The sequence below is a fragment of the Bos grunniens genome, chromosome 3 (genome assembly GCF_055505025.1).
Source record: "Bos grunniens cultivar Pamir isolate PY7600 chromosome 3, Bosgru_T2T1.0, whole genome shotgun sequence".
Lineage (NCBI taxonomy): Eukaryota > Metazoa > Chordata > Mammalia > Artiodactyla > Bovidae > Bos > Bos grunniens.
In genome coordinates this window covers 50663317-50672902 of record NC_141167.1, presented here as the reverse complement: position 1 = coordinate 50672902, position 9586 = coordinate 50663317, and the positions used below count along the sequence as shown (strand labels likewise).

The following is a 9586-nucleotide window of genomic DNA, read 5'->3' as shown; positions in this document are numbered from 1 at the left end:
TGGATAATCCTGATCACTAAGTACTTTTTTGAAAAATCAGGTATTCAGGGAGCCAGAGTCCGTCGATCTACCATCTTCTAGCACTTTATCCTCATCTCTGTGCAGTGGGTCAGAAGCAGAAAGAAAATACAGAAGAAGCACATTTGTGTCTTAATAGCCTTGGTCCAGATATTACCCATATAACTTTTATGCACACTGTCCTGGATAAGACTTAATCTCATGGCCACACATAAGAATAGAGGAAGCTGAGAGATTTTGTTTCTTTGTATGTTCAATGAAGAGAAAAACAATTTTGATGGCAACTCTTAGTTCTCACTAGAGTTAAGAAAAATAAGGTAAAATGAATTACAAAGTCTTTTACAAATGTGAGATAATAATTATTGTTGTTTGGTTGCTAAATTGCATCTGACTTTGTGTAATCCCACAGATGGCAGCCTGCCATATTCCTCTGTCTATGGAATTCTGCAGGCAAGAATACTAGAATGGGTTGCCATTTTCTGCTCCGGTGGATCTTTCTGACCCAGGGATTGAACCCACATCTCCTGCATTGCAGGTGGATTCTTGTACTACTGAGCTACCAGGGAATCCCAAGATAATAATAACTATATGTAAAAATGATATGTATAATTACATACTTAGTATAAGATAAAATGCTGCTACTGAGTCAGAGCAAGTTAAATAATTGTGAGAAATAATAAAGGAAATACAGTAATCTCTGTATTTCTTTGTTAAAAGTTCCAATAGTGATTTTTCTCTCCAAAATCATGATTAAATCACAAACTGAAAAGGAATATCAGTTGGGAAAATGTTTCTTAATAAGGTAAATAGTAGGTTCTTTTCAACTTTATTAATGTAGCTTTCAAAACATTTGGGACAGAAAATAAACTGTGCTTAACACTTGCGTAATGGATTATATTTGTCTGTTGTGTGATGTAGGTCAGAAAGAGTCTGAAGATGAAACTGAGGATGAAGAATTGGATGTCAGTTTTAGGATATCAGTGTTCAAACTACCCATACATACTTTAGATTCATTGAGATATGCTGCACTATTGAGAGCAAAAGAACAAGATTATTTTCCTACGTATGCCCAGCCATTTTCTCCTGCTCATCAAAAGCCAGTAGTTAAAATAAAAGACATGCTGATGGGAAAGAAAATAAGAAGAGAGTTTTTGGCAACACACAGAGCTGGTATGAAACTCCAACCACTTTGTGATGTTGATAAATATTTCTCAGAACAAAAGAAGCAGGAAAGCAGTAAAAATAAAGTAACAGCTGTAAGCATGGCACAAATGGCCCAAGAACGAAGTAGAATAAATATTAGAGAAAATTTAAATAATAAAATATATGCTACACATAAACTGACTGCAAGAGATGATGAGATAATTCAGGATGGTTTACAACAACTTTATCAGGATAGATCCAGCTACCTTGAGAAAGTTAAAGAGAGAAGAGCTCAGTTCCTGGAAGAAAAAAAACAAAAGGCTAAAGACCGCTTATTAATTCAGAACCTAAATAATGAGCGCACTCTTTTGACCGAAGGAATGATTGCAATTGACAGATTGAAGAATAAGCAGGCTGCCTTGAAAGAGAAAAGTCTGATTGTTCAGCAAAAACTGGCAACTGAAAAGTACCAAAGGGATTTACTTAAACAAATGAAGGAAATTAGGTAGGTACAGTTTTTATATAATAGTAGCTGTCAAGTTGTCAGGGAGGAGGAAATTTGCCTCTGCCTTCTAGGTTCTCCTGGCTGGTTTAAGAATTAAATTGATATAAGACAGAGTAATGGAGAAAATCAAACAAAAGTTTAATAACATCTATACATGGGAGAGACCCAGGAAAACTGAGTACCCCCCAATAGCTGAAGCCATCACCTTCAGCTAAATATAAAAGGAGATATTGGGGACAGAGAACCAATTATGAGAGGTTACCAGGAAAAGCACAGTGAAAAAAGGTAAGGTTGACAGATCTCAGTCATTGTCTTCTCCATCAAGTTTCTAGAGCTTTGGTCATCCACCTCTTCCTCAACTTAGAGTTGTAGGAAAGCTCAAAGAGATGGAAAGACACATAATACTAAAGGGTACACGAGACAGGACCCCAGTGATTTTTTTACCCTTTCTTACCCTTGTATATTCTTCACACAGGTTTGTTCATTTTTTTTTTTCTGATATTAGATTGAGTCTTGTCAGCCATTTTTATCCTGGTGATATTTTAAGTGGTCAAACCATGAATACATATGTTTAAGGCTTATCTAGAAATACATAAAGATCATGAAAGTGAAAAGTGAAAGTGTTAGTCCCTCAGTCATGTCTGACTCCTTGCGACTCCATGGACTATAGCCCGCCAGACTCTTCTCTCCATGGTATTCTGCAGGCAAGAACACTGGAGTGAGTCGCCATTTGCTTCTCCAGGAGAACTTCTTGACCCAGAGATCAAACTCCAAGTCTCCTGCATAACTGCTTATTTCATTTACATTTTTAAATGCTATTGTTTTCAAAAGTCGTCTGTGCTACAAAGAAGTATAAAATAAAAAGAAAGCATTTGTCTTTTCCTCAGTTCAGTTCAGTTGCTCAGTCATGTCTGACTCTTTGCAACCCCATGAATCACAGCATGCCAGGCCTCCCTGTCCATCACCAACTCCCAGAGTTTATGCAAACTCATGCCCATCGAGTCGGTGATGCCATCCAGCCATCTCATTCTCTGTTGTCCCCTTCTCCTCCTGCCCATAATCCCTCCCAGCATCAGGGTCTTTTCCAATGAGTCAACTCTTCACATGAGGTGGCCAAAGTATTGGAGTTTCAGCTTTAGCATCAGTCCTTCCAATGAACATCCAGGACTGATCTCCTTTAGAATGGACTGGTTGGAGCCCCTTGCAGTCCAAGGGACTCTCAAGAGTCTTCTCCAACAACACAGTTCAAAAGCATCAATTCTTCGGCACTCAGCTTTCTAAACAGTCCAACTCTCACATCCATACATGACCACGGGAAAAACTATAGCCTTGATTAGACAGACCTTTGTTGGCAAAGTAATGTCTCTGCTTTTTAATATGCTATCTAGGTTGCTCATAACTTTCCTTCCTAGAAGTATGCATCTTTTAATTTCATGGCTGCAGTCACCATCTGCAGTAATTGTGGAGCCCCCAAAAATAAAGTCTGACACTGTTTCCACTGTTTCACCATCCATTTCCCATGAAGTGATGGGACCAGATGCTGTGATCTTCGTTTTCTGAATGTTGAGCTTTAAGCCAACTTTTTCACTCTCCACTTTCACTTTCATCAAGAGGCTTTTTAGTTCCTCTTCACTTTCTGCCATAAGGGTGGTGTCATCTGCATATCTGAGGTTATTGATATTTCTCCCAGCAATCTTGATTCCAGCTTGTGCTTCTTCCAGCCCAGCGTTTCTCATGATGTACTCTGCATATAAGTTAAATAAGCAGGGTGACAATATACAGCCTTGACATACTCCTTTTCTATTTGGAACCAGTCTGTTTTTCGATGTCCAGTTCTAACTGTTACTTCCTGACCTGCATATAGGTTTCTCAGGAGGCAGGTCAGGTGATCTGGTATTCCCATCTCTTTCAGAATTTCCCACAGTTTATTGTGATCCACACAGTCAAAGGCTTTAGCATAGTCATTAAAGCAGAAATAGATGTTTTTTCTGGAACTCTCTTGCTTTTTCCATGATCCAGCAGATGTTGGCAATTTGATCTCTGGTTCCTCTGCCTTTTCTAAAACCAGCTTGAACATTTGGAAGTTCACGGTTCACGTATTGCTGAATCCTGGCTTGGAGAATTTTGAGCATTACTTTACTAGCATATGAGATGAGTGCAATTGTGTGGTAGTTTGAGCATTCTTTGGCGTTGTCTTTCTTAGGGATTGGAATGAACACTGACCTTTTCCAGTCCTGTGGCCACTGCTGAGTTTTCCAAATTTGCTGGCATATTGAGTGTAGCATTTTCACACCATCATCTTTCAGGATTTGAAATAGCTCAACTGGAATTCTATCACCTCCACTAGCTTTGTCTTTTCCTAGTTAAAAGCAAATTTATAACTATTTACTGAGGTACTTTATATCTTTTTAAGTATGAAAAATATTTTATATTTTCTCCTCCAAATTTTACAAATATTTTCCTTAATGTATACCATGTTGGGGAGGGGGAGAAAGATTTGGAGACAAATTTTTATAATTTAATAGAAAATATATTTTGGAGGAACGAATGAAAAGAGAATGAAAGCTGGTGTCTTATATCACAATACAAGTCTAGCACAAATCAGTGTTAAAGAAAATTTAATCAACTTAATTTTATTACATAAAATTGAATATCTGGCCATCATTAATTTGTAGAAGATACAGAGTCAAGTAAGCTTCCTGATGTATATTAACTGAATTATCTCTTCTTGTAAGCTGCTGCAAGGATATCCTTGAAAGCACACAGGAATAAGGCAATGTTCTGATTATGTCAGTAATGTTTCCTAAAAGGCATTATGAGTCTTATTATAAACATTTTCAAATAAAGATTGAGTATCAGTGTGCAGGAAAAAGCTGTGACTCAAATAAGTAAAATCTGTGTAAAGACTTCAGAAGTTTTTCACTTTTTTTTTTTTTTTCCAGTTGAGTCTTCATTAATGTATCAAACACCACTAAAAGCATTCTAATGAATCTCAATAGCTAGCGAAGTCATTACTGAGAATATAGCTTCATGATCCTGTTCTGGAATGAGGAAAAATGAATGAAGAAAGGGGAACTGCAAAGCTCTAGTTTAGGAAGTTGATAAAATACCCACAGGAGTGTTTAAGAATGAATTTAAAAGAGTCTTTAAAATGAAAGGAGTTTTATATCAGGTAAAAGCCTGGTCGTAAGTTTCCCCAAATATTCTTGTCCCTACTCTAAAAAAAGTGATGACACTGCTCAGGGCAGATTTTGTACCCATTTTAGAGTAGAGTATCATTTAGCTTGGAAGATCTGGCACCTAAGGTAGTTGTCCAGTTACATCGTCTTCTTCTTGTCCTTAATTTTTGTCATCAGTTGACCTCCTGTCATTCCCTGTAGTCTTTCTATGTTGATGCATGAAGCTTTCCTTTATCCAGCTTCTGCCTTTGTCACAGTTAACTTTGGAATTCATAAGAACAGTCTCTTAATTGCCTAACCTAAACATTTTTGAATCCCAACAGCCTTTTAACTCATTTCCACAATCATACAAGTGCCCCCTTATCTCTTGGAACTGCCCCACCTCTTAAATTTTAAATTACTGTATATTTATTTATGACTAAAATCTTTTATATTTTCAATTCTTTTTTTCCTTTCCTTTCCCCACATGTATTCTTCAAATATATTATGACACTCACCCCTCAAATAGCCCTTCTTATAGACTTTCTAATGTAGCTTCCTGGAATATTACATTGAATTCTTTTTCCCATTTCATCCAGTGTCTCTGATGTCCTTTCCTTTCATTGCCTCCACCATGCTAACCACCTCAGCCCGTACATTGGAACAGTCCAATTATGTCTCTTCGTTTTTTGTATTCAGGTAAAAATGGCTGGAAGGCATCAGTGACTTGTAAATTTATGCTGATTTCAATTCTGTGGCCTCCAACTTTAGCAGTTCTCTCAAGTGCTTGCTCTTTCTCTCATTACCTACAAAAGATTTCAAACTTCATCAGCTATAGAGCTTCCTCTGCAAATGCCACCTCTGACCTTTCCTCCGCAGCAAGTCACTCACTTTATCCCAAAGGAATTTTAGTCCTTCAAGCTTGAATTTGTTTCACTTTCTCTTGCACTATCTATAAAATTCTGTGTGCATGCATCCTAAGTCACTTCAGTGGTATCACAACTCTTTGCAACCCTATGGACTGTAGCCCACCTGGCTACTCTGTCCACAGGATTCTCCAGGCAAGAATACTGGAATGGGTTGCCATGCCCTCCACCAGAGGATCTTTCCAATCCAGGGGTCAAACCCACATCTCTTAAGTTGCCTGCATTAGCAAGCAGGTTCTTTACCACTGGCACCACCTGGGAAGCCCATAAGATTCTACATATCCTATATTTATTGTTTCATGGTTCCTATGTTCCTGTTAATAATTCCTCTGTTGTTGCTATTAGTTAGTCTTGAAATGGGTAATGCAAGACCTCTGTGCTAGGCAGAATTATGGCCCCCAAGAAGATACCATGCCCTGATCCCTAGGACTATGAATAGGATAAGATACGGGAGTGGGTAGCTATTCTCTTCTCCAGGGGATCTTCCTATCCCAGGTCTCCTGCATTGCAGGCAAATTCTTTACCATCTGAGCCACCAAGGATGACCACTGTTCGGGGAGGAGATGGAATTTCCTCTTTCCCCGTTAGTTCCTTTTGGCTGGCGATTAAAATAGCATAAGATAGATTGACAGGAGAAAATCAAGTTACATATACAAAGGGAATCCACATAAGCATGAAGAATTCCAAAGACATCAAGGCAGATACACCGTAACTTGCCTTGATGTCTTTGGAAATCTTCATATATGTGTGTGTGTGTGTGTGTGTGTGTGTGTGTGTGTGTATATATATATACTCACACTCTAGACTGAGGAGAAGAGGGTAGGGGCCTGAGGTTTCAAAGAAGTAAGGTCATTCACAGGAAGAGCCAAAAGAGTTAATGTTTGATAAAAAATGTTTACAGGGCCATCCAAAAACAATAGTTGCAGACTAAATTTTGATCAAATGGGCTTTGCTAGGTTCCTCCCTGTCTACAATATCTAACACTTTATTGTAGTTATCTATGATGACAGCTTCTTCCTGGAACATACCCTCAATTTTAAATTCTTTTAGGCAATAAGGGGAAAGTTCAGAGATTATATTGGGCCTAGATGGTTTTTAGCTCAAAATAATTCTCGTACCAGAGTGGCACATCTTGGGAAACCTGGCTTTGTCCCCATCAATACTATACTGTGGATGTGCTACCTTATGTGGTAAAGGGACTCTGCACCTGTAATTGAGGTTTGACCTTAAAATAGGAAGATTATTCTGGATTATTCAGGTGGGCCCAATATATCTCATGAGTCTTTAAATGCGGAAGCAGAAGAGAAAGTCAAGAGACTCAAAGTAGAAGGAAGATTTGACACAACATTGCTGACTTGAAAATGAGAGGAGTCATGTAGGAAGAATGAGAAGGAAATGAATTCTGACAACTAGCAATCTTGGAAAGAGGACCCCAAGACCTGAATGAGAACCATACCATGGTTAACACCTTATTAAATGTTGGGTACACCAGGATTTTAAATGCATTAATTCATTTAGTCCTTCACTAAATCCTATGAGTTGAATTATTCCCTTTTAAAAGATGAAGAAAATGAGGTAGAGAGAACTTAAGTAACATTCAAAATCATGTGGTCAATAAGTTGCAGACTTTCTAGACTTAGGCCTCTCTTCCACTCCCCAAATCCATGTTTCTGAGTATACTTAAATACAAATATATGTATAATAATATATATTTCATTTATATATTCATATACCTTTATTTCTCTTTACCTTCTAAATGTCTCATAATTATACCTTATTTATCTTTGTTTCAAGCATCTAGGGATAGTGCGGAGAAGGCAATGGCACCCCACTCCAGTACTCTTGCCTGGAAAATCCCATGGACAGAGGAGCCTGGTAGGCTGCAGTAAATGGGGTCGCTAGGAGTCGGACACGACTGAGCGACTTCACTTTCACTTTTCACTTTCATGCATTGGAGAAGGAAATGGCAACCCACTCCAGTGTTCTTGCCTGGAGAATCCCATGGTCGGGGGAGCCTGGTGAGCTGCCGTCTATGGGGTCGCACAGAGTTGGACATGACTGAAGTGACTTAGCAGCAGCAGCAGCAGCAGGGATAGTGTCAAACATTATAGTATATAACTCTTGAATGAATATTAATTAAATAATTCTCCTAAGGCCGATGGCATTTCTCAAATTTGCCTGAGTAATCTGGTTCATATTTCTCTAACATAGTAAGAGTCTTTATTGGTCTGCTAGGGCTACCATAGCAAAATATCACATATTAGGTTATTTAAGCAACAGCAATTTGTTTTCTCAAGTCGTGGAGAGTAGAAGTCCAAGATGAAGATGTTTTTAGGTTTGGCTTCCCCTGAGGCCTTTCTCCTTGGTTTGAAGATGGCTACCTTCTCACTGTGTCCTCACATAACCTTTGTTTTATGTGTGTGTATCATTGATGTCCCCTCATAGTCTTATAAGGACACCTCTAAAAGACCTTTCTCCAAATACAGTCACATTCTAAGGTACTGTGGGTTAGTATTTCAACATGTGAATTTGTGGAGTACTGTCCACAGATAGCGTCCTAGATAGAGCTTGGATTTAGTGAGGCTTAAGTAAAAATTCTGCAAATCATGGCAGGGTCTGGTTTAGATGCCACTTTGGGAATCTAAGCCAGTGTTTTTAAGAATTCTCAGTTACAGCTAATAGAAAACTTAGAAATATTAGCCAAAAATGAATATTACTTAATGATATAATAAAATTTAATTCAGTAAGTAGAGCTTTATCTTTCTCCCATTTGTATGTATCTATTTTGAAGATCTAATTATAGTTACAGTTTGATTGATTGTTATGGTTTTAGCTGTTTAAAAGTATCTCATTCTGTTACCTTTCTTTTTTCTTAGGGCTCAAGAAATACATAAAAGACACTGTGAAGAAAAGTTTGTTTATGATATGATTGCCTTTCAGAAAGCTTGTGAAAGACTTCAAGATGCTAGAACAAAAGCTGCAATTGTGAAAAAGAATTTAGTCACTAAGGTTCCTGATGGAATGACAAAGTGAACTGAAGCCAGATCACATTCTGTGGTCATTTTGAATTATGGCCATTGTTTAGTTAAAGGACTTTGAAATAATACTGTTAAAGAAAAAGTGCTCTATGTCACAAGATTGATTTGTATATATATCTTCTAAAATATAAAGAAAAATTAAAATGTATATCTTCTTGATCATAATTTAACTTAAATCACGCTGACTTGGCACACCTAAAGATTCCTTATATATCTAGATATCCAGAGAACAATGAAAGCTGACTTAATTTATTGCAGGAATTATTGCAAAGCCATTACTTTTATTGTTTCATATCATGAGTTCAGCAATTTGTAATCTATTTACAGCTTCTATGGCAACCTTTGAATAGTTTTTGTGGTCCCAGCTGTTGACTTTTATTAAGACACTGTATTCTTTGATCAATTTCATAGCCTGCTTTCATATATTAAATTATATTTCATGTTTATTTTATTAAAACAATTTCTTTTCTCAAAATAAAAGTTTCACCATTATATCGGTGACTTGTGTTCTTATAAGAATTCAGAAAATATAAATTGAAAAGGAATATTAAATATTTGTAATAACTTTCTAGAAGACTGTAAGATTTTGTATATTTACTTTTGTTGTGTTAGCCTTCACTTATATAGGGAGCAGAGGAGAGAGTTAGAGAAAGGACACATATAATTAAGTAACTGCAATTATAAAGTATCCAGAAATGGTATGTAATCATTTTAAGTGTATGTAATATATCAAGATTTCCAGGAGAAATATCAATAACCTCAGATATGCAGACGACACCATCCTTATGGCAGAAAGTG

At 37.2% G+C, this 9586-nt stretch overlaps 1 protein-coding gene across 1 annotated transcript; it reads left to right on the top strand.

Annotated features, from left to right (window-relative positions):
• Positions 1-473: 473 nt before the first annotated feature.
• LOC147375608 (leucine-rich repeat and IQ domain-containing protein 3-like) lies at positions 474-8936 on the top strand. The gene is made up of 2 exons (XM_086390590.1): positions 474-1666; positions 8627-8936. Exons 1-2 carry the CDS (start codon positions 906-908, stop codon positions 8781-8783), a joined length of 918 nt encoding a protein of 305 aa, XP_086246716.1. The 5' UTR covers positions 474-905; the 3' UTR covers positions 8784-8936.
• The last annotated feature ends 650 nt before the right edge of the window (positions 8937-9586 follow it).

Excerpts from the sequence above, each read along its gene's own strand:
- LOC147375608 (XM_086390590.1), top strand. The coding sequence starts at position 906 with ATGGATTATATTTGTCTGTTGTGTGATGTAGGTCAGAAAGAGTCTGAA. Across the intron at positions 1,667-8,626 it reads AAACAAATGAAGGAAATTAG|GGCTCAAGAAATACATAAAA; the intron begins GTAGGTACAGTT and ends CTTTTTTCTTAG.